At 41.0% G+C, this 26,616-nt stretch overlaps 1 protein-coding gene across 1 annotated transcript in view; it reads right to left on the reverse strand.

Moving 5' to 3' along the window:
• Positions 1-26,616, reverse strand: part of LOC126248796 (serine hydroxymethyltransferase, mitochondrial-like) — a 120,846-nt gene that overhangs the window by 41,791 nt on the left and 52,439 nt on the right. The window contains exons 4-5 of the mRNA XM_049950186.1: positions 14,045-14,245; positions 227-431 (exon numbers count right to left, since the gene is read on the reverse strand). Coding sequence (XP_049806143.1) covers positions 227-431; positions 14,045-14,245 — 406 coding nt within the window. The remainder of the gene's footprint in view (positions 1-226; positions 432-14,044; positions 14,246-26,616) is intronic.

Raw genomic sequence — 26,616 nt, forward strand, 5'->3', positions numbered from 1 at the left:
GAATTTGTATCTTATTCTGTGTAATAAATAAGGTATAGAAATTGAATTTTTTAATATGTTCTTAATACATAATATGTTCTCACTATCAGTGTCAATGACTTATCTTTATACTTCAAGGCACAAATAATAAACACTGATAGAACATGTGCCATCTCACATAACAACCTTGCCATAAACAATAACTACGCTACACATGTTAAGCAATATCATTAATCCTGACTCTTACCTTTCTGAAGCATTCATAGTCCAGCAGTCGTGAATACGCTGATGTTCCAGCAATTATTACCTTTGGACGAAATAGAAGTGCATTCTTTTTCAACTGGTCATAATCTATTAGGCCAGTTTCAGTATCTAGGCGATAAGGCATTGATTCAAAGTAAACAGAAGTTGCAGATACTCTTTTAGACTCTGTCATGAAACCGTGGGTCAAACTAGAAAGATAAAAAGAAAAACAATTTATTTTAATAACTAGGCCTTGAAGTTACCATCACTGATTATTTCACAGTAGCCATGTCCATAAGTTGCTCATACATCTCAAATTAAAATTCAATTCAGTTCTTTCCACCACTTTCCTGTACAAAAGTTACATCCACCCTGTCAAGAGGGAATGGACAAAATGAGTAGAAAAGAAGTAAAAAGATGTCCAACCAATACTGATGCTTATGTCAACTGAAAATTTAAATGAGTATAATCTGCATAGCGACACACATCATAAAATGGTACCTTTCAAACACAGGTACCTCACCGAGACACTGAAAGAAGATAATTGATAACAGAGAGCAACAGTAGCAGTTAAGTGGATGAAGTGTCCCACAACCTTAGTTCTATATGGAAATTTTGTGCAGCTCATTACAACTATTTTGTCAGCACTGTTATGTAATAGTTTACATATGAAGTTGTTGTGTCGATTCCCTAAGGTCTCGACACAATGAGTGGCTAGGTGCACGCGAAACTAACGCAGACGGGCGTAAATTCTGAAACAGGAGACTGGATGAAAAACTATAAAGAAAAGAAGAGAGATTTTAATATACTTAACTTTAATGTAGTCTTGTTCTTGTTGAAATACATCTCTTGCATAGTAGTAAGTAATTAGCACTGATACTAAGGGCGCCTTGCTAGGTAGTAGCGATGGACTAGCTGAAGGCTATTTAATCTGTCTCTCGGCAAATGAGAGAATGACTTGATACGTCAGGTCGCAAGCTATGTCGTCCGTACAACTGGGGCGAGGTCATGTCCGTGTCTTGTGACCTGCCCTGTGGTGGCGCTACGTTTGCGATTACATAGTGGCGACACGCGGGTCCGACATGTACTACAGGACCGCGGCCGATTTAAGTTACCACCTAGCAAGTGTGGTGTCTAGCGGTGACACCACAGAAGTCAACACTTCACTGCACCCCCCCCCCCCTTTCCAGTTTGGTTGTATCCTATTTAGTAAAGGTTACTTTGTTCTCTCGTATTCACAAATGAAATATACCGACAGATATATTTTCCTGTACCTGTGCTGTGCAGGCCTAAATGTTGAATATTTTCGTGGCACATTCCATTTGCTAGCAAGGGTATTGTGTTTTCCAGTGGGATATACAGGGTGAATCACCTGAAACTTGGGCAGCAAATATTGTGAAAATGGAAAGTGTTATTGATATGTGGTTTTCACAGAATGGATCGGTAGTCAGGGGCTAATATTGTTATCCAGTAAACAGATTTTCTGAATGATATAGCCATTATTTGACTGTACAAAAGGTTTTATTTCACAATCTAGGTTTCAACCTTAGCCCATTATCAAGTGTAACAACTGCAACAGATTAAAGCACAATAAAAGTACAAGAATCGGACTGAGTATCCGAAAAATAGCAGGGCAAACAGTTAAACCAATGATTGGGCTGCATGGTTTGTGCTCTTACTTACGTATTATAAATCACTAGACTTTAGTAGAGCCCAAGTCATTGTCAAAACATGTAACTTTAATTATATACACGAATTTTGTCAAAAGTAAATGGGAGAACATTTGTGTAATATGCTAATTTACTGGCAATTAGCATTATTCAGTTGATATGGTTGCGGAAAAATAGATGACCACGTCACGGGTTTTAAACTTTGCTGCACTGTGTCTAAGCAGCCACCTACATAAACATAAGTGAAACGGTCGTCAAAGATCATCATTAAGGCATCCAAGTTTGCACCATGCGATCTGCGGTACATCATGGGAAGAGGTAGTTGGACACTATTATACAAGCTGGTTAGATTATCTTTTAAGTGGGCAGAGAATGCCAGTGTTTACATAATACGGCATGAAGAGTTAACTTTCCAATGTGCGTGTATAAACGTGACTTATGCCACCATAATTGCAGATACATAAAAGTAAAATGCTGCAAGAGTGAAATATGTGATACATAGTGAATTATAAAATAAACAGCTATGCATTGTTATGAATTACAACCATGTTTAAAAAAATGGGATAGTTATATAAAATAAATGGTCACACACATCCCTGGAATTTAAAACCCATTACATAGAAGCACCAATGATTGTTATAAAAGACAATGTGTACAATCATACAAAATGGGGAAAAAAGTGGGAGGATGGGTGAGGAGGTGGGCCGGTGCATAGTGAATCTGGAAATCATGTACATAAGGATTAACAGGAATGGATCAAAGATATTAGACAGATGGAACTATTAATGGTCATAATATGACGGCAATCACTTTACACAAAGGAGAAGATATAGTAATAAATAACAGGTTCATTTCTATCTCTTACACTGATGCTATCTCCGATAAAATTGCTAGAACATTTGACAAACCTATCATACAGGTAAGTTTCCACACAAACAAGAACTTGGGTAACATCCTTAGGCATGCCACACACAAAACTAATCCAGAGAGTCAATCAGGTATACGTAAGATTGTGTGTAATACTTTTGATAGTTGTTACATTGGCCAGATGTGATGTGCCTTTAAAGATAGGTGTAAGAAACATATCAGGAGAACAGAAAGCAACACATCAACATTTAGCAAGCACCTCAGAGACACTAACTACCAAGTAAAAGAAATCAACTAGACCTTAGAAATTCTATACACAGTACCAAAAAGTAAGAAAATGGATATACTGGAAGAAACTGAAATATACAGTGAAGTAATAAGAGGCCCCCCACAAGTTATTGAATGACCAACTAGTACTAAAAAATAAAATAAAACTTCATATCAATGTTGGTAGAAAATTAATTCATCATGTTTATTCTAGATCACGCATAGTGCATTTACTATAGTTGTTAACCTCATACTATAAGAGGCTTATCGTTCCTTCTGCATACTTGTGTAAAAGATATTGCAGTATATGTGTAGATATGGGTAGCATAGTGAACACTGTGTGCATTGATTTCTCCTTCACCTCTCCTGCCCCCTTTTGCCTTCACCTAACTAATCAAACTACCACACCCTACGTCCCCTCCCACATTGTAAACATACCGCCACCCCTTATCTACTTTACTTAAAAAGTGAAGATTCTTCATTATATTTTATTGTTTTCTGAAACAATGGAACAAGTGGTGTTATGGTGTACATATTTACAATGGAAAACTGTCCTGTACTTATGTTTTTAATGTTCAGTACAGTTACTACACTTGTTAACCCTCATACAATGTGGGTTACTGTCCCTTCTAAATAGTTGTGTAAATAGTATTGCAGTATAGGTGTACATATGGTGAACACTGTGTACAACGTAAACATTGGTTTTCCTCCTTCCCCTTCCCCAGTCCACCTCTTTTAAGCTTCACCTCTCTTATTCAGACTACCCCTCCCACACCAGCCAACAAGTTTCTTTCAGATGTTGTTCCCTTGCAAAATAAAATCTGGTCTGTTATTCACAGTCCTTTTAATAACAGAACATCACCTCTCCACAGAACTTTACCTAAAAAGTGAATTTTGTTCTTAGACTTCAATATAATTAAAAATAATGGAATAACTGGTGTTATGTACTACATTTTATATTTATAATCGAGAACTGTCCTGTATGTTTTAAGTTTTTAATATTTAGTATACTTACTACAGCTGTTAAACTTTATATGGTAAGAGGCTTACCGTTCCTTTTAAACAACTGCGTAAATAAAATTGCACTATAAGTGTGTGTATATATAGGTAACACTGTCAGAAGCTTATCATCAACTTCCTCTCGACGCTGCTTCCTGGCAGTTTCTGGTCCTTAACACGCCTTTCGGCCTCTATCAATACCAACTATTGCCATTCGGGGTTGCCAGTGCCCCTGCTCTCTTTCAGCGATTCTTGGAACAATTATTGCTCACTGTCCCTGGGTGTATAAATTACCAGGACGACATTGTTGTCACTGGCTCCACCACTGATGAACATCTTCAAAATCTCCACACACTTTTTCATGTCTTACAGACTGCCGGACTTAAGTGTAATCTTCACTAATCAAAATTTTTTCAGGCATCTATCACTACTTGGGGTTTCAACTCTCTCGGGATGGTATTCGTCCACTTCAGCAAACTGTCAGTGCCATCGATGCCCTTCCTAGCCCTACATCTGTTAAGGAACTGCAGGCCTTCTTGGGGAAAATAGCATACTATCACAAGTTTTTACTGTCTGCTGCTTCGGTGCCTCAACGGTTGCATTGCCTGTTGCATAAAAACGTGCCTTTTTACTGGTCCACATCATGCGATGCGACTTTCCAGAAATTGAAGACTATGCTGAAACAGGCCCCGTGCCTTGCTACTTATCGACCTGGCCAACAACATCTTGTTTTTGCCACAGACACCTCTCAATACGGGGTTGGTGCAGTCCTTGCGCACCGTTTTTCTCATGGTTCTGAACAACCCATTGCTTATGACTCCAAAACGCTCATGGATGCCCAACAAAAGTATTCTCAAATTGAAAATGAAGCTTTGGCCATTATTTATGTTCTTCATAAGTTTGGTGTTTTTCTCTACGGATCCAAATTTCATCTTGTTACGGATCACAAACCACTTGTTTCCTTGTTTCATCCATCAACGTCACTTCCCGACAAGGCTGCACACCGCCTCCAGCGTTGGGCTCTTTACTTGTCTCATTTCAATTATGAGATTCATTTCCGGCCGACGACTCAACATGTGAATGCTGATGCACTGTCTCGCCTTCCCATGGGTCCTGATCTGGCATTCGATAGGGACGAACTTTTGTGTTTCCACCTGGATGTTGCCAAGCAGTGGGTTGTGGACGGGTTCCCCATCACCGGGGACCGGCTGGCGGCTGCTACGGGTTCTGACCCTACCATCTCCCGTGTTTTACGCTGTATTTAGAAGGGTTGGCCAGATCGTCCGTCCGCTAAGACTTCTGATCCGTTGCGGAACTACTACGCTTTGCGTTACCGCCTCACGGCTAGGGATGGTGTTATCCTCCTTTCCACCAAAAACTCTTCGCCGCGTGTTGTGGTACCTGCGTCTTTGCATGCTTCGGTCTTAAGCCTCCTTGACCAAGAGCACTGGGGTGTCTCTCGCACAAAATCTCTGGCACGCTGTCATGTGTACTGGCTCGGCATCGACTTTGAAATCGCACACATGGTCACTGCCTGCGGCCCTTGGGCGCCACAGGCCGCTGCCCCAAAGTCATCTTTGTCACGTGGCCTTCACCTGAGAAGCCCTGGGAGCGTATTCATGCTGACTTCGCGGGCCCTTTTTTAGGTACTTATTGGCTTCTCGTTATTGACGCCTACTCTAACTTTCCTTTCATTGTCTGTTGCACGTCGCCTACCACTGCGGCAACCACCTACGCTCTAGCTCGCATTCTCTCTTTAGAAGGGCCTTCCCTCTACTCTTGTTACTGATAATGGTCCGCAAATTGCCTCTTCCGATTTTGCGGATTTTTGTGCCCATCATGGCGTCATGCATATGTCATGGCCCCTCCATTCCATCCACAGTCAAACAGTGAGGCTGAACGACTGGTCTGCATATTTAATGCTCAGATGAGGAAACTCCTCACTTCTTCTGCTGCTGATGATGCGTTTCTCCAAATTCTGGCGTCTTACCGTTTCACCCCCCATGGGCGACCACAGCCCGGCTGAGCTCTTACATGGCCGACAAGCCCGCACGCTACTTCATCTTCTGCGGGCTTCCACCTCACAGCCGTGCATGCCTTCACTTGGCCGGTTCACCGCCGACGACCTTGTATGGGTACGGGGATATGGCAGGAGGCCAAAATGTAGTCCTGGCCACATCTTATGACACCGTGACCGACGCCTGTATGAAATCCAGATGGACACGGGTGTTGCAGTGCGTCATTCGGACCAGCTTCGGCCTCGTGTGCCGGCAACGCCTGTTCTGGATGCCGCTACACCACCTTTGGCTCTACCTGACACTCAGGACACCGGAATCTCTCATTACTCACAACGCAGTCCTCTCACCATCATATCGGTTATTGAAGTTATTACACATGACGTACAACCAATCGCACGGTGCAAACTTGGATGCCTTAATGATGATCTTTGACGATCGTTTCACTTATGTTTGCGTAGGTGGCTGCTTAGACACAGTGCAGCAAAGTTTAAAACCTGTCATGTGGTCATCTATTTTTCTGCAACCATATCAACTGAATAATGCTAATTGCCAGTAAATTAGCATATTACACAAATGTTCTCACATTTGTTTTTGACAAAATTCTTCTACATAATTGAAGATACAGGTTTTGACGATGAGTTGGGTTTTACTCAAGTCTAACGACTTATAATATATAAGTAAGAGCACAAATCATGCAGCCCGTACATTGGTTTAACTGTTTGCCCTGCTATTTTTCTGATACTCAGTCCGATACTTGTACCTTTATTGTTCTTTAATCTGTTGCAGTTTTAACACTTGATAATGGCCTAAGGCCGAAATCTAGATTGTGGAATAAAACCTGCTGTACAGCAAAATGGCAGTTATGTGTTTCAGAAAGTTTTATATGACTGTGCTCCATACAAAAATAAAATAAATAATAATCAGATTGTAATAATACTTAGAAAATGTACTTTTTGTGTAAACATACACTTTTTCAAAAACTGAACACTACCTATTGACATTAATAAATGAAAAGTAGGGTAAATTAGAATGTCAATGGTGTTTGTTGCAGGATTCCAGAGCGAGTTGTTTACGAGATACTGCATTTTGAAACGTTTCCACACAGACACTTGTTTATGCCATTCAAGCTGCATAATTGCTACGTACAAAGTTGTTGTTTGCTTACAATGTGCTTGTGTTTTCCTTGAGTGCACTCTGACATGCTAGTCAGTCAGTGAAAGTTCAAGCAGTAGGTTGTGAGTGGATGATGGGATTTACCAATGCAGGAAAAAACAGAATTGTGTATGGAGAGTGTAGGAAGATTGCAGTTCAGTCTTATACAGCGTATGCAACAAAACATCACAATGGACATCAACCATCTTGACAATTATTTATCGACCTCTTTAACCAGTTATGTGACAGAGGCAGTGTAACAACATAACAGAAGGAAACAAGCAATGACAGAAGAGGGGGAAATTAATGTTGTAGCTGCTGTTGCAATTGATCTACATGTTAGCTCCCACAATATTACATGAGGAAGCGTCATGAGTCAGGCATGTGTCCTACTCATTCTCCATTGACAAAGGTTCCATCCATATCATATCTCTCTCCATCAAGAGCTGCATGGAAACGATTATGAGAATTGTGTTAACTTCCATACATAGTCATGAAGACAGGATACTCCAGATGCATCACATATCTTGTTTAATGATGAAGCCACATTTACCAATCATGTCCAGGTAAACTGCCAAAACATGCACTATTGTGATGTTGACAGTCCCTGTTGGCTTTGTCAGGTGGAACTTCAGTATCTATGGACTGTGAATATGTGGTGTGGGATTGTGTACTATCAGCCCATAGGCCCATTTTCTATAGATTTAGCACTGAATGTGTACAAGTATCACAGCCTTCTTCTTCCACAGAAACTCTAAGACATTCCTCTGCAGACTAGGAGTAACCTGTGGTACCAACACGATGGCTGTCCAGCCCATAGTGCACGAAGTACTACAGCATGTCTTCATGAAGAGTTTCCAAACCATTGGATTGAATGCTGAGGACCTGCACCTCAGCAGGCACATTCCGTGGATTTAACACCTGTAGACTTTTTTCTGTGGGGAAGCTGAAAATGTTGACCACAAGGACATACCGACTATACCCAATGACATGCTACAATGTATTACTGCAACCTGCTTGGAAATCTGTGCTGAAATGTCTGAACGTATTTTATTGGGAAAAGGAAACCCTTATGAATAATAAAGACAAAGATGGTAGTGATACTTTGAACCCTTTTTCAGATGAAGATCTGGATGTGTCTGGATGTACTGATTCTTCAGTACCGCAACGGTTTTTTTTTTTCGGAAGATTCTTCTTCTGAAAAGGGGAAGTGGTAAATGCAACTTCAGTCTTGAAGAATAATATAAGATTTATCAGAGGATCATTCTGTGATATAATGCCATCATTTCGTGTACATTTTTTGCAGTATAACGACAGACTGATGATTCAGTAAGTCTTTTAGACTTTTTTGTACTTTATGTCATTTGAATTCGTTTCTGCAATTTGTAAACAGATAAATAATTACTACACATTTCTCACTGAAAAAAATTATGACAATACTCACAGGTTAGCACAATGGAGGCGTATAGAGCATGCAGAATTTTATTGCTTCTTGGGATGTTCCTTGCACATGCAGAGTGAAAATCTCATTCTGGAAACATCCCCCAGGCTGTGGCTAAGCCATGTCTCCGCAATATCCTTTCTTTCAGGAGTGCTAGTTCTGCAAGGTTCGCAGGAGAGCTTCTGTAAAGTTTGGAAGGTAGGAGACGAGGTACTGGCAGAAGCAAAGCTGTGAGTACCGGTCGTGAGTCGTGCTTCGGTAGCTCGCTCAGTGGTAGAGCACTTGCCCGCGAAAGGCAAAGGTCCCGAGTTCGAGTCTCGGTCGGGCACACAGTTTTAATCTGCCAGGAAGTTTCAAGAATTAAAAAGTTAGAAGACAATGAATATTGGTCAACAGTTTCTTTGCTTCAAACACCAATATTTTCACACAATGTCCAGGGACTGCTACAAACTGATTCTGCATTATTGAATTTTAGTGACAATTTGGCCATATCTGAAGATATTCTTGAGCAAATATGACTCATAGTAGAGCACAAAAGAAATTTAATAATAGATGGAAGTCTACTACTTTTTAAAGGAAGACTTTGATTTAAGCAGTGTATACCAACAAAACATAGCCATTTTGGTATTAAAATTTTCATTCCTTGTGACATACAAAGTAATTATATTGTCTACTCTGGTGCCACCACGGAAATAGACTCCAGAAATGCTGAAGGGGTTAAATCAGGCGATGTTGTAGTGAATTTTGTTACTGCCATACCTCAACAAAGGTCATGATATTTATTTTGACATTTGGTATTCAAGCCCTGCATTATTGCTATGGCTGCATGAGAAATGTACCAATGTCATTGGAACCACATGCAAAAATAGGAAACATTTACCACCATCACCCGGCAAACCGAAAAAATGGGACATTAAATTTAAGTCCTGTGAAACACTGTTGGTTCTAAAATGGATGCTTTCAACCACATAAGTGGGCCACATTTTGTTCAAACCAAGAAGAAGAGAACACAAAATGTGCCAAAATAAACTGAAACCCACTTGTGTAGTGAGCTACAATAAGTCGCTGGGAGCTGTTGATAAGACAATGAAGTGGTACAAGAAGATATTCTTCCATTGACTGACTTGTGCGTGCTGAATGCGAAAACAATTTTTGAAATAAAAAGAAACAGAACATGCCACTTGTAAATTCCACTTGGAACTAATCCACCAGCTGCTGAATAAATTTCATGAATGAACACATAAAACTTTTTTTGTTTGTTTGTTTTGGTTTTAGGGCGCAAAACTGCTATTGTCATTAGTGCCTGGTCTGTAGCTTAGGAAAAGGTAAAAACCAAAAATGGAAACCAGCAGCAATGGGAACGAAACTCAAAAAATTGGAGAAACTAAAAGCAGAAGTAAAGCTTAAAAAACCACTACAGAAAGGGGTTGGTTGTCCTCAAAAAGAGCTTCAAATGACTGACGTCATCTCACTGGCACTAATAAACTCGAGAACGCGATCAGCTGAGCGCGTGTCATCTGCTAAAATGGACAATATTTCAGGCGACAGCTGTAGACGGACGCGTAATGGAGTACAATAGGGGCCCTCAAGTAAAAGGTGTCTTACCGTCCACAGCTGAGAGCAGTGGGGACAGAGTGGGGGAGGATCGCCGCTTAGAAGATGTCGATCGCTTAAAAGAAGATGTCGATCGCTTAAAAGAAGATGTCGATCGCTTAAAAGAAGATGTCGATCGCTTAAAAGAAGATGTCGATCGCTTAAAAGAAGATGTCGATCGGTTAAAAGATGTCAATGGCTAAAAAGACAGTGCCCTATCCGGAGTCTAGTTAAAATTACCTCCTCCCGACGTCGCGTTCGGGAGGAAGAGGTCCAAGCACAGGGAAGAGCTTCCACGTCCCACAATGTATTATGCGGAAGTGTCTACCAATGCGCATGCCATAAAAGAACAACACGACGACATAAAACACTCTGTAGATCGGTGAAGGGAATCGTGCGAATAGCTGGCCGAAGAAGAGAGACTGCAGTCTTGGCCGCTTTATCGGCTGCCTCATTTCCACAGATACCACTGTGTCCTGGGATCCAGAGGAACGCCACCGAGACGCCCCCCAAGTGGAGCAAGCGTAGGCAGTCCTGAATCCGGTGGACCAGAGGGTGGACAGGGTAGAGAGCTTGGAGACTGAGGAGAGAGCTGAGAGAATCTGAACAGATAACATACTGTATCCGCTGATGGCGAGGGATGTATTGGACAGCCTGGAGAACAGCGTAAAGCTCCGCAGTATAAACCGAACACTGGTCGGGAAGCCGAAATCGATTTAGGGTGTCGCCAACAATATAGGCACTCCCTACACCAAACGATGTTTTTGAGCCATCAGTGTAAATAAATGTGGCATCCTTCATTTGTGCGCATAGAGCAGAAAATGCCCGACGATAAGTGGAGGGGTACCATCCTTGGGAAACTGACAAGGATCACAGAGCAGGCAGGTCTGGGGACGGAGCCAAGGTGGTACTGTATCCCAAGTTGTCAAGAAAGTTTTAGGAAAGCGGAAGGAAAGAGAATGGAGTAGTTGACGGAAGCGGACTCCCGGTGGTAGTAGGGAGGAAGGGCGGCCTGCATACCCTAAATCCAAGGAGGCGTCTAAGAAAATGTCATGGGCCGGATTAGCAGGCATGGAAGACAAATGGCTAGCATAACGACTTAGAAGGACAGATCGCCGACTGGACAGTGGAGGTTCAGCAGTCTCAGCATTAAGGCTTTACACAGGGCTGGTGTAAAAAGCTCCAGACACTAAACGTAATCCACGGTGGTGGAAAGAGTCAAGACGCCGAAGAATAGACGGCCGAGCAGAAGAGTAAACTATGCTTCCATAGTCCAATTTCGAGCGCACTAAGGCGCGATAGAGGCGGAGAAGGACCACTCGGTCCGCTCCCCAGGAGGTACCATTCAGGACATGGAGGGTGTTGAGGGATCGCAGACAGCGAGCCGAAAGATAGGAAACGTGGGAGGACCAGCACAGTTTTCTGTCAAACATAAGACCCAAGAATTTAGCGACGTCCGAAAACAGAAGGTTGACACGAAAAACTGACATCCAATGGACACCAAAGCAAAAAACTTAATTTTGACAGCAAAATAAAGAAGGACATTATGCAGGATTCCTTGGGGCATCAGACAAAAAGAGTATCTACTGCTAACTCACAGTGAAACATTACATGCATAAGATGCAAAAAGTATGATGTTGATCTTTGCATGGGGCCATGATTTGAAAAACAGACACTACAGAAATATTAGGTGGTTTCATTAAATTGTATGTGTCACAAGAAAAGGAAAGTAAAAAGAAAAAAAGGTAATAAAAATAACGTTTTTAACCCAGTCAGTGACAGTCCAAGGCCTGTGTCAATGAGGATGCAAAACAAGAAAACCAAATCGGACTGAACATGACAAACAGAAAAATAAAACAGCAAGCAGGAGGCAGGCAGAATCTTATGGTCACATTTTTTATTGTGGAGAATTGAGTTTAGGCTCGAGCCAATAGGCTTATCACTAAATCAGTTATTCCAAAATGTTCTTTGTTTAATTGTGTGTCAGGTTATACGAGACAATTTGCTTTTAAAGTTCAATAATTTTTATTTATTTGTGATCAGAGTAAGAATTGTTTGTCCAAGATTTGAGTGACTTTGCTAGGAACTGCTTGCTTATAAAATTTAAAATGTATACGTCTGGTGTTGATGAAATGAAATTGGGTTATAGGTGAATATATTGGTACTGTAAATCTCAAGTTACAAAATTTTTCAATTACAAATACAGAAGTTTTTATTATTTTCTCAGCTTATGAGAAATGTATAACAGAAAGTGTGGGTTGGTTCAGAAGTTCTCTTTCATGGTTATCAGGAACTAATACCACTGAGCTTCCAACGGAATACTGGTTTTACAAAGAGTATTATCGAAGAATGGTTCTAAGTGTGCTGTAATGTATGATTAGCCAACAGTGGTGTGCTCCCTGTTGCGGCCTGCAGTGGCTGTCAGCTGCCCACTGGCCAGGTACACTATGTGTTCATCCTGTCAGCCGGTCAGGCCGGCAGGACACTCAGCTCTTGCAGGCTTGAAAGAGTTAATCTGGTCTCTGAAAGCCATATGCTGATTTTACCCTATTCGATAGGTCATTTACATTATGTTCCATATCTTTCACAATAACACTTGGGTCATTTGCAAGGAGATTTTTTTTAACCGTCTGTCATGTTTAGTGGCATATTATTGGTAAGTACACCAAGAATAGCATGTCTTGGAACTTTCTTTTTTATTTAGGACTGGGTATATGTTTTACTATCATCATATAAATGACAGTTGATAACAACCATCTGGTGGAAATTAGCCAATGTGGAGAATAAATCATTTTATTCATAAAACAGAGTGCCTCAGCAGAACCGTGAGACATCTTTTAATGTGACAAAGGTCCCAGTAATGTGAACACATTATCCTTATTTGAAAGTGTTCCTGAACATTTGTATCCAGTTAAACATGTGTACCAGACCACAAATTGAACTCAGATACATTACTTTCATGGAACACACACCTCCGATTGTACTACTCAACCATACCTCATAGAGCAACGCAAAGCTTCAGTTTGCTACCAATTCCTCTCTGGTGTAATTCTAAAATTCCACAAAGGCTCTCCCATATTTGCTGCAGGACTAGCGCACATGTATAGAAAGATGGAGTGCTCAGCACAACTTACTTTTTACAGATACTTCTACTCTGCTAAGCAGCGACAACATATCATTTCAGTAGCCAACTTAAGGATGTGATTCAGTGAAACCATCTGCAGTATGATTTTTCCTAATGGTGCTACTCCTGTGGCGTTGGGGGTGAGTGTCTGTGGTGTTGGGACAAGTTTAAGTTTTGAGTCAGTCTGCAAGATATTCTTTGCAACTAGCCACACACTACCAGTGAAAGTTGTGTACCCCCTTAAGAGACGCTATCTGGAACAATTTTGTCTTGTCACAAGTGTGGTGAAGCATAAAAATATATCATCTCTTCATATGCATTAGTAATAATCACATGCAAACTTAAGTAGGATGCTAAGACAGAAACAACTGTCATAGCATTGCAATTTCATGAATGTCACTAAACAGCACCTTAAAGACAGACCTGTATTGTTATTACTTTTTTCTATTACCAGCATTAATATGGCTATTTTGATCTAAATGATGTCGATAACAGTCTATTATGGAAAAAAAAAACTTACATTTGTAAAACTAGTTTGAAAATTTATGGACACAATCTAGGAGGAACATATCTTTGTATTAAAAAAGCACACCAGTTTACAAACTGTTAGTTTCACTAGGAATTCCCAGTTCTTTACTCTATTATGCACAGCAGTAACAGCGAAATTAGGTGCAGAGAAAATTTCACTCACTGTCCTCCATGGGGCAAATCAAGTCCCATGATGCGGTCATGTGGCTGCATCAACCCAGTATATGCAGCAAAGTTGGCAGGCGAACCTGACAGAGGCTGAACGTTTACACCCCATTTCTCTGGATCTAGAGAAAATGCTTCTAATGCTCGTTTCTGGCACAATAGTTCTATTTTGTCAATGACTTCAGTTCCTCCATAATACCTGAAAATAATTTACAGAATAATATTAGTGACTTTCATGTAAGAACTGTATGAGAAATCTAAGTTTCACCAGTAATTCAATGCATTATAATGTAGCTCTCTCTCTCTCTCTCTCTCTCTCTCTCTCTCATGCCTACTCCACATGGTACAGGTTGTAAAGTAACCACTGTAGCCAATAACATAATGCTGGTCTGCAACTTTATGGTCTATTTCTGCCCTTGGTCATACTTTACCAGAGGCCTCTTATCCACACAGATGATTTTGTTTGTGGTCATACACATGTAGAATGCAGTGCTGTATCTGCAGAAAAGTTGGTAACTATCTGACTGATTTGTACCTTTACGAATGAGTTGGTGTTGCTCTTGACAATTAGTGATCCAAAGTTCTCCTTGACCACCTACAACACTTACGAGTGTCGCTATCATGTAGATTTCTTTTGTACGTCTAAGTAACTTTTTAAGAGTTAACAAAAACTTCTTAGTTTAACTGAGCATCTTAACTGATGACCAGCTCATTAGTCGGGTGGTTGGTTGAGGCTTAAGAAACCAAAGGGCTTGGTCATCAGCCCTTGTTCCAGGGCGAGTTCATCCAGAACTAGTGACATCCATGAAGTATATGTTCTGATAATGAAAGTATGAAGGAGCTATAAGACTGAGGCATTGAAGGCAATACTGATGCCAGAGATGAGAAAGAATTTATGGAGAAGTACATGAATCAGTCTGGTATGGCAGTTAGAGCAGACGAGGGATCCCCAAGGGCTCGTCTAATGACGAGAAAGGACCCCACCCCCTCTCTGCATCCCTGTCAATCTGATAAGACTGAGAACAGTTACAGAGGAAAGAATGTCTTCTGGTCAGCAAATTCAGAACAGTAAAAGTGAGAAGGCAAAAAATTTAATGGACATCAGTTGGACAGTTAATAATAAAAACAAGAGGAGAGAAATAGATAAGACATCAGGTTGGCACCTCTGGGGCCCTACATACGATGGGAGTCATTCCACCTACAGCTGTCCCATCCCACTTCATTGTAGTCCAGGCGCTACAGAATACCCCTAATTCACCAAAGTGCTATGCATAAAATAGAAAATAGGGTGCAGCAGAAAAGGAGACAAACTGAATCTAAATGCAATTAAAGCAGAGTAAGTGAGGGACGAGAGAGTGAGCTCTGTGATGATGCCGACCGGTGTTAGACGAGCAGTGGTAGTTTCATCTGGTGACTTCAGTTATATATTTTATAGAAAGAATGACCATGAGAGCAGTTTTTTATTATTTTTTATTGGTTGTGACAATGATTTTTATCAGATGGCCTGCCTCATGTGCCATGATGTCCATATGGTTTAATAAATGTTAATCCACGTTTCAGATCCAATGATGGCACCTTCAGAGTGCTGAAACCGGTCATCTAGTAAACGATATTGAAGCGATCGTGGCTTTTCAATTATTTTAAAAAACATAGTGATCGCCCCACGACGTCTTGATTCCTGTCATAAGACATGGTCGGATCAGAACAGACATTGTTTTGATGCAATTTGATATGTTTTATGTATGAAACATCAGCCCTGATGTCACCTACTTCAATGAAGGGCTCTGCCTACAGGTACTGAACAGCTGCAGCAAAGGCCATTTGCCATGAGGGCTGTTGCTGGGCATCCTGACGCTCCATGAAGACGGGCATCTACTCTTTGGCATGCTGGGGAGCTAGCAGCTCAGACAACAGCAGTGAGATTAAAACTGTGTGCCGGACAGACTCGAACTTGGGACCTTTGCCTTTCGCAGGTAAGTGCTCTACTAACTGAGCTACTGTTTCATATCAGCGCACACTCCGCTGCAGAGTGAAAATCTCATTCTGGAAACAGCAGTGAGGTTCCTGTGTTTTCAGGTGGCTCAACTGAAATGGTACATAACCACCCAACCACGCAGATGCATGCAGGCACTGTGCACAGATCATCTTCAACTGTTAATGCATTAGGTGCTATTTAAGGTGTTCCTCCCCATTCAGTCCAAATAACAGAAAAATTTTGGAAAATGAAGGTCAAACCCAGAAGGCAACCACAAATTACTTCAGCCAAAAGGTGGTGGATGCCAGAATATTCTAAAAAGGTAGGCAGAACCTAGGGAATAGCTGGGTTGACATCAAAGGCTGCCACCACAAGAAAGGACGAGGAAGACAGTCAGAGATAAGAGATTGCACCACAGGAAAGGAAGTACTTGCTGCAATAGCTTGGGACCCTGTGCTCACTATTCACATATTCTCAAATGAGTTGTGAGCCCTGTGAGGGAGACTAACTCACCTCATAGATCTTTGATAGCAAACAATCGCATGCGTGCTTGCTGAACTATCTTTGTCAAACTGAAGTTCTGATCTTCCACAGTCTATGACCACATGTGATGTCTGATGTGCAGCTGACTTATGGCTGGTATGGGATACAATGGTCTCCTGAATGTACAGACCATGGGAATGATGTACTGCTTGTGTCTGGTTCCTGTCCATGTAGGCGATAGCTTTTACATTGCCTAATTGCAGCCATGGTGATGCAGATGTTTTGAACCACTTGGCATCTCCACCAAAAAGTGTCACATTGTAACCACAATGAAGTCTAAATCCAAAAGCAGGGACATCAATGACGTGCATCATTTAGTACTGAAAGCACATTTAGTACAGACACCACATACAGCCAAAAATGAACTGGATTCATGTACAGAGAGTCCAGCTACTTATACAAATATTGCATATTCCAGAATACACAAACATTAGATATTTCAAGAACCTCAGAGAAATGATAAACACTAAATAACAAAAATCAGTGGTGGTAGGGTTTGAACTCGCACCACACCAGCCAGTGACGCTAACCACTACACAACCTTGTGTGCACTACAGTTCATGGCAATGAAATAACATTTACAGCTGATGCACTTCTTGATGAATATCAAAGTGGATTTAGAAAAGATCACTCATGTAGTAACAAGGATTTTTCAATAAAAGAAATCACATGAAAACCAAGAGAATTTAAACCTGACATCTTCAATGATTTATAAGATCTTATGAAAACTTTTGGCAGAGTTGATCAAAATAAATTATACAAAACAAGCATGACAATTGCTATACACCACATCTCAAAGAAAATTGCTTATATTTTGAAACGACCGCTCAAACCCACATCTGGCCATCCTGATTTAGGTTTTCTGTGATTTCCCTAAATTGCTTCAGGCAAATGCTGGGATGGTACGTTTGAAAGGACGTGGCTGATTTCTTTCCCCATCCTTTCTTAATCTGAGCTTGTGCTCCAGCTCTAATGACCTCATCGTCGACAGGACGTTAGACACTAATCGCATCCTCCATTGATCCCACTGGGAGAAGAGATGATCAATCCGTTTCGCAGAATGTGGTCGGCATCTGATGGATCCACAACCTCCCCCATTCTGGCACTTTCTCACCATGCACGTCTTTCTTTGGGTTGTCAAAGACATGAAAATTACAAGGTGAAAGATTCAGGCTGTATGGAAGATGTTACAGTGTTTACCAACCAAATCGCTGAAGGGTAGCCTTCATCCAATTGGCAGTGTGGGGGTGGGTGCTATCGTGCAATAGGATGATTCCATTCGACAACATTCCAGGGCATTTTGCGTTTATGATGCAACCCAGTTTCTACAAAGTGTTTTCATAGCACCGTGCACTGATTACGGTTTCACGCTCTAGCAACTTTACAAGCAGAGGATGGCTGCAGTTGAAGAAGAAGAAGAAGAAGAAGAAGAAGGAGGAGGAGGAGGAGGAGGTCATCACGACCTTACCAGAACTTGTGTGAATAGCTTTGGATTTTTTTAGTGGGGGATATGTGGAATGTTTCCACTGTTTGGTTTTGCTGTTTACCCTTTGGCTGTCCGAAGGAGTCACCCTGTTGCATGATAACACCTGCTCCACACTTCCCACTGGACAACGGCTACGATTCAGTGATTTGGTTGGGAAATACAGCAATATCCTTTGTACAGACTGGACCTTTCACCATGTGATTTTCACATCACTGGCGACCTGAAGAAAGTCATGAATGGGTGTTATTTTCAGCTGGATTAGGAAGTACAAGAATGGATGCAGTTGTGGATCCATTAGCTGCTGATTGCATTCTAAGGAACAGGAATTGATCATCTCAGCCAGTGGGGTATATGTCTTAATATATTTGGTCATTACTTTTGAGTGGAATCATTCCATGATCCAGTTGTGGGAGTGTTCCATTTTCATTTGACTGCCCCTCATATTTTCAGATTATGAAAATAATAATATAGGAAAGAGAGGTCAAAGATAGTAATTAAAATCAAAGCAACTGAACATGTGTCACAATTTAAATACCTGATCTGTGGAACGAGTTATGATTACAGGTATGATTATGATATAGATGAAATGCCACACAGAAGATGGAAAAAACTTAACTAAAAATGAGAAAAGACAGAAAAATGATTCCTCCATTACTACTGTATGGAACTGGCAGCTGCAGAAACAGAAGAAAGATTACAGCATAAAACAAGTGGCAGACATGAGAATCTTGAGGAGAGTCAAAGAGTACTCAAGAAGATTCTCTCTCTCTCTCTCTCTCTCTCTCTCTCTCTCTCTCTCTCCCTCCCTCTCTCTCTCCTCCTCCTCCTCCTCCTCCCCCCCACAAACCCCCCCCCCACCCACCCCCCACCACACACACCCTTCCCTTTCATTTGTGGAAGGGGCATGGGGTGATGAGAGGAAGGATCAGGAGGGAAATGGTTAAAAAGATCGTATTAGGGTGAAATGTCTAGGTGCACTCCAGTGTAAGGGATGGTACCTCTGCAGGGTGTCAACAAAAAGCTTATGGAGCTCCTATGAGAAACTTCAAGAAAATAGTGCAGGGGTTAAGTGGAAGATTCAGAAAAAGAAAAAGAGATGCAAAGGAAGAAACAGGTGAGCTAAGTTGGAAATGAAAAGAGGGAGTGAGAGACTGGCATAGTGTCATATGAATGGAACAGAGTGGGAACAGTGGTGGTGGTGGTAGGAGTAAAGGCAAAAGGAGGACAGGTACTGGCAAAGGCATGATACCGAGTGTCCACATCTGTGCAATTAAAAAGCTGGTTTCGCTGGAAGGAAGATCCATATGGCGCCTCAGGCGATGGTTGTGAAGCAACCTTTGTAGCCAATAACATTATGTTGGTCTGCAACTTTATAGTCTATTTTTGCTCATGGTGATACTTAACCAGGGGCCATTCATGCCCTTCGATAATTTTGTTTGTAGTCATACAGATGTGGAATGCTGTGCAGTAGTTGCAAAAAAAATTGGTAAATGGTGTGACTGCTTTAACAAATGGCCCCAATTCTGATCACTAAAGGAGGAGTTAGTGACAGGGCTGGAGTAAGAGGTGATGGGTAGATGTGTGGGACAGTTCTTTTACATTCCCTGGATTCAGCTTAAATGATTTCATGAAACCATGGAAAACCTGAATAGGCATGGCCAGATATATATATTTCATTGTATTTTCTGCAATTTCACAAGGTCTATAATTTAGAATGAAAACAGTGCTTCTTTATCAATACAAAATACTTACATTATTGACTGGGGTACACAATATGCCATCAGAAAGTGAAATGATAGAAAGTATAGTAGCATTAACAGAATTATACCAAGCATCATGATACATGATTAGTTCCCAAAATTACTGAAAATGCCTCCAAACATCTAAGGGAACATAAATTTACAATGGTTGGTACAATGTTGAGTGAAGAGAGAGCTTCCACCATAATTTGCAAAAACATGAGACCAGACTTAACTCCAGCATTTTCGAATTTCGTGAGGAGAAAACTTTTGTTTCATAAGTCCCTCTGAAAAATAAAGTGATGTTATTGATGTCAATAATACACCATGATGCTGCAATTGATGATTCCACAGGTGATATGGCCAAATTGGAGAACGGTACTTTCCACAATATTACAAAATGTATCGATGTTGTAGCTGAACTGTGTGTCTCATATGATGGATCAAGACACAGTAGGCAATGACCACTGACACTCTTATTCGCTCTAATGAAAGTGGCAGGAATTAATGCCCAAGTAATTTATGATTCTAATCTCAAAACCAAATGCACACATTGGAGATTCTTAAAGAATTTGTTGCTGAACTTAATAGATGCAAAGTGAATCAAAGATAAAAGGGAATCTACCTAGAGAAATGGCTGCAAGTATTCAACAAAAATCTACACAATCATTACCTCAAAAGCCTCTAAAAAAAAAGGCATTGTGTGAAATGTACAAGGAAAAAAGATCACAAAACAAAATGTACTTGCAAGTTACAGGAAACATTTTCGTGTTTTCCTACATCATATTGATTTTTGTTGTAAATTTAATGTATTCAGTTATTTCAATGCAATAGCTTTGGACACAAGTCATTAATTTCAGTATTGTATGACTCAATATTTGTAAGTGGTATGTTACTAATAATTAATAAATAAATATTTTGTTTTATTGTTGTCACTGTACATAAAAATATAGTATAATATTAACCCATAGTAATAACTTACAGGTGATTCAACCACTAATTTCCATGTTAAAATACTCAAAATATGTAAAAAAACTACATGGAATGTATTACAACCCACACATCACTAGCATTAGAATTCTGGGCTACATCACTGCCATGTTAATAAAGAAGGCTATCACTAGTTACATTTCAGAATTAATTTTAATTTGTAAAACATTTTAAAAGATAAAATTTATAAGGCAATATCAGTCCCGTGCCAAGGATTTGGGCTTGGTGTGGTTACTATGACCAACAGTATCAGCATACACTGAGGTTACAAAAGCCATGGGATAGCGATTTGCACACATACTGATGGTCGTAGTATCCTGTACACATGGTAAAAAAGGGTAGAACATTGGCGGAGCTGTAACTTGTACTTTTCTACTGTGATTATGGCCACACTACAGGAATTAATAGACTTTGAACACGGAAAGGTAGTAGGAGCTTGGCATATGGGATATTTCACGTTTAAAATTGTTAGGGAATTGAATACTTCGAGATCCAAGGTGTCAAGAGTGTGCTGAGAATACCAAATTTCAGGCATTATCTCTCACCACAGTGGCGATGGTCTTTACTTAATGACTGAGAGCAGCGGCATTTGCGTAGAATAGTCAATGTTAACAATCAACACTACATGAAATAACCACAAAAATCAATGTGAGATGCACAAAAAACGTACCCATTAGGCCAGAGTGGCAAAATATGACGTTAATGGGCTATGGCAGCAGACAACTGATGCTTGTGTCTTTGCTAACATCACACATTGCCTGCAGCGCTTCTCCTGGCCTCGTGACCAAACTGGTTGGACCACGGATGACTGGAAAACCATGGCCTGGTCAGATGAGTCCCAATTTTAGTTGGTAGGGTTCAAGTGTGGCCCAGCCCCCATGAAGCCACGGACCTATGTTGTCAACAAGGCACTGTGCAAACTGGTAGTGGCACCATAAATGGTGTGGGCTGTGTTTACCATGGAACGGCCTGGGTCCTCTGATCCAACTGAACTGATCACTGCCTGGAAATGGTTCTGTTCAGCTACTTTGAGACCATTTGCATCCATTCATGGATTTCAAGTTCCCAAACAAAGATGTCATATTACCTGACCACAATTGTTCACGACTGGTTTGAAGAACATTCCGGACAATTCAAGTGAATGATTCGGCTATGCAGATCGTCCAAAATGAATTCCATCGAACGTTTATGGAACATTGGCAACACTTCCATGGTTATGGATGGCTGTAGAAGCAGTACGGATCAATATTTCTGAAAAGGACTTCCGACAACTTGTCGAATCCACGTCACGTCGAGTTACTGCATAATACCAGGCAAAAGGAGATCCGACATGGTATTAGGATGTATTCCATGACTTTTGTCACATCAGTGCATGTTTCATCACCAAATATTTATAAAAAAAAGAGCTCACTAGCCTAATCACTCACCTGAATGGAGATTTCAGTTGTCTTGGCTTCAAGTTGGTCTTAATTACTGCACATCAATTGGAAGAATGCAAAAAACAGAAAATTGCACCATTTCTGTCACTCTGATATTTATCTAACAGTTCTCTCATTTGATTACATGCCACCTTATTCCTATGCTAAGGAATAAAATGGCATAGAAAGCTTCCACCAATCCACGGAAGTATTATAAAAAAAAGTGTTAATTTATAAAGAGTTTACATCCACATCTACATGGATACTCTGCAAATCACACTTAAGTGTCTGGCCATGGGTTCATCAAACCATCTTCATAATAATTATCAATTATTCCAATCTCTGACAGCGGGCAGAAAAAACAAACACCTATATCTTTCCGTGAGAGCTCTGATTTCCCCTATTTTATTATGATGTTAGTTTCTCCCTATGTAGGTCAGCATCAACAAAATATTTTTTGGAGGAGAAAGTTGATGATTGAAATTTCGTAAGAAGATTCTGCCACAATGAAAAATGCATTTGTTTTAATGATGTCCACCCCAAATCCTTCATCATGTCTGTGTCACACTCTCCCCTATTTCGGGATAATACAAAATGTGCTGCTCTTCTTTGAACTTTCTCAATGTACTCCATTCATCTTATCTGGTAAGGATCCCACACCATGCAGCAATATCCAAAGGAGGACAGACAAGCATAGTGTAGGCAGTCTCCTCAGTAGATCTGTTACATTTTATAAGTGTCCTGCTAATAAAACACAGTCTTTGGTTAGCCTTCCCCACAATATTTTCTGTGTGTTCCTTCCAGTTTAAGTTGTCTGTAATTGTAATTCCTTGATATTTAGTTGAATTTACGGCCTTTAGATTTGACTGATTTATCATGTAACCAAAGTCTAACTGATTCCTTTTAGCACTCATGTGGATGATCTCAAATTTTTTGTTATTTAGGGTCCACTGCCAATTTTCACACCATACAGATATCTTTTCTAAATCATTTTGCAATTTGTTTTGATCTTTTGATGACTTCATTAGTCGATAAATGAAAGCGTTATCTGCAAACAACCTAAGACAGCTGCTCAGATTGTCTTCCAAATCGTTTACACAGGTAAGAAACAACAAAGGGCCTAAAACACTACCTTGGCGAACGCCAGAAATCACTTCCATTTTACTTGATGACTTTCGGGCGATTAGTATGAACTGTGACCTCTCTGCCAGGAAATCACGAATCTAGTCACATAACAAACGATATTCCATAAGCACGCAATTTCCCTACAAGTCGCTTGTGTCAAAAGCCTTCCGGAAATCCATAAATACGGAATCAATCTTAAATTCCTTGTCAATAGCACTCAACACTTCATGTGAATATAGAGCTAGTTGGGTTTCACAAGAACAATGTTTTCTAAATCCATGTTGACTGTGTGCCAATAGACTGTTTTCTTCAAGGTAATTCATAATGTTCGAACAGCCCGCCTGTTTGGCTGGGTGGTGACATGCTTGTCTCCCATGCAAGTGGGCCCGGGTTCGATTCCCGGCTGGGTTGGAGATTATCTCCGCTCTGGGACTGGGTGTTGTGTTGTCTTCATCATTTCATCCTCATCATCGGCGTGCAGGTCACCCAATGTGGCATCGAATGAAATAAGACTTGCACTTGGCGGCCGAACTTCCCCAAATAAAGGCCTCCCAGTCAATGATGCCATACGCTCATTTCATTTTTCAATCTTCAAACACAATATATGTTCCAAAATCCTGCTGCATATTGACGTTAACGACATGGGCCTGTAATTAAGTGGATTACTCCTACTACCTTTCTTGAATATAGGTGTGACCTGTGCAACTTTCCAATCTTTGGATAGGGATCTTTCATCGAGCGAACGGTTGTATATGAATGTTAAGTATGGGGAGAGTGCATCAACGTACTCTGAAAGGAACCTAATTGGTATACAGTCTGGATCAGAAGACTTGCTTTTATTAAGTGATTTAAATTGCTTCACTACTCTGAGGATATTTACTTCTACGTTATTCATGTTGGCAGCTGTTCTCGATTCGAATTCTGGAATATTTACTTCATCTTCTTTTGTGAAGGTATTTCAGAAGGCTGTGTTTAGTAACTCTGCTTTGGCAGCACTGTCTTCAATAGTATCTCCATTGCTATTGCGCAGAGAAGGCATTGATTGCATCTTGCTGCTAGCACACTTCACACGTGACCAGAATCTCTTTGGACTTTCTCCGAGACAGTCTCGTTGTGGAAACTATCATAAGCATCTCGCATTGAAGTCTGTGCTAAATTTTGAGCTTCTGTAAAAGATTGCCAATCTTGGGTATTTTGCATCTGTTTAAATTTGGCATGTTTGTTTCATTGTTTCTGCAACAGTGTTCTGACCCGTTTTGCGTACCAAGGAGGATCATCTCCATCTTTTGTTAATTTATTTGGTATAAATCTCTCAATTGCTGCCAATACTATTTTTTTTAAATTAAATCCACATCTGGTCTACACTTATATTATTAATTTGGAAGGCGTGGAGATTGTCTCTCAGGAAGGAGTCAAGTGAATTTTTATCTGCTTTTTTGAATAGGTATATTTTTCGTTTATTTTTGGAGGATTTGGGAATTACAATATTCAATCTCCCTATGGCAATCCTGTGTGTCACTAATCCTGTATCCATTTTGATGATGGTTATTAACTCAGAATTATTAGTTGCTAAGAGGACAAGAGTGTTTTACAAACCGTTTACTATTCGCGTGGGCTCATGAACTAAATGTGCAAAATTATGTTCGGAGAATGCGTTTAGCACAATTTTGTATGATTTTTTATGTGTGCCTCCAAAATTAAACATGTATTTTTGCCACATATCAAGGGTAAATTAAAGTCACCACCAACTATAATCATGTGAGTCGGGCATGTGTTTGAAATCAAACTCAAATTTTCTTTGAACCTTTCAGCAATTGTATTATCAGAATTGGGAGGTCTGTAAAAGGATCCAATTATTATTTTATTCCAGTTGCCAACAATGACATCTGCCCATTCTAACCCACAGGAACTATCTACCTCAATTTTGCAACAAGATAAACCACTTCTAACAGCAATGAACACACCACTGCCAACCGTGTTTAGCCTATCCTTTCGGAACACTGTTGGGTTCTTCGCAAAAATTTTGGCTGAGCTTATCTCCAGCTTTAGCAAGGTTTCAGTGCCTATGACGATTTGAGCATCAGTGCTTTCTATTAGCGCATGGAGCTCTGGTACTTTTCCAACACAGCTACAACAATTTATAACTGTTATACCGACGGTTCCTGTATCCATGTTCTTCCTGCGTTTGGTCTGCACCATTTATGAATGAAGCCCTTTATGTGTGTTCCCACGACCCTCTAACCTAAAAACCCACCCAGTCTACACCACACAGCCCCTCCTACCCATGTAGTCACCTCCTGCGTATAGTGGACTCCTGACCTATTCAGTGGAACCTGAAACCCAATCGCCCTTTGGCGCAAGTCGGGAAATCTGCAGCCTACATGATTGCAGAACTGCCTGAGCCTCTGATTCAGACCCTCTACTTGGTTCTGTAGAAGAGGTCTGCAATCGGTCCTGTTGACTATGCTGCAAATGGTCAGCTCTGCTTCGATCTCACATGCAAGACGGGCAGTCTCTACCACTTCTGTTAGCTGCTTGAAACCAGAGAGAATCTCTTCTGATCCAAAGTGACACACGTCACTGGCACCAACATCAGCCACCACCTGCAGTTGGCTGCACTCCGTGCTCTTCATGGCATCCATGAGGACCTGTTCCACGTCTGGAATGACTTAACCCGGTATGCACATGAAGTGCAGTGGTTTTCTTCCTAAAGGGTCTCATAACACGTTTAACATTGGAGCTCCCAACTATCAGTAATCCCACCCTCTGTGATTGTCTGGATCTTGCAGGCTGAGAGGTTTCCTCTGAAACAGGACAGGCAATGGGGTCTAACTCAGCGACTGTGTCAGCCACAGACGGCACCTGGAACCTGTTTGTCAGACTAACCGGGGGGGGGGGGGGGGGGGGGGGCGGCTTACATGTGGCTGCCTGGGAAGTTTTTCGCCACCTACTACGCCCTGGGGTGACCTCCCACTCGACCACAGATGAGGGGTCAACCTCAGTGTGAGTAACTGAGATGGCCACTGGTGAGGACCGATCAGAGAACTCTGACATGCTGGATGTCTGTTGGATCCCCACGGCCGGCCCACAACTGTAGTGCCCATCCACTGCAGCCTCGAGCTGTGTAACCGAAGCCATCACAGTCTGGAGCTGAGAGCGAATTGTCACCAACTCGGCTCACATCTGCACACAACAATCACAGTCCCTGCCCATATTAAAGACCGAGGAAAACTAAACTATCCAGATAAACTGACTATGCTGCAGAACTCTACTGTACATACTGACGAAAATACA

The sequence above is a fragment of the Schistocerca nitens genome, chromosome 3, assembly GCF_023898315.1.
Source record: "Schistocerca nitens isolate TAMUIC-IGC-003100 chromosome 3, iqSchNite1.1, whole genome shotgun sequence".
NCBI lineage: Eukaryota > Metazoa > Arthropoda > Insecta > Orthoptera > Acrididae > Schistocerca > Schistocerca nitens.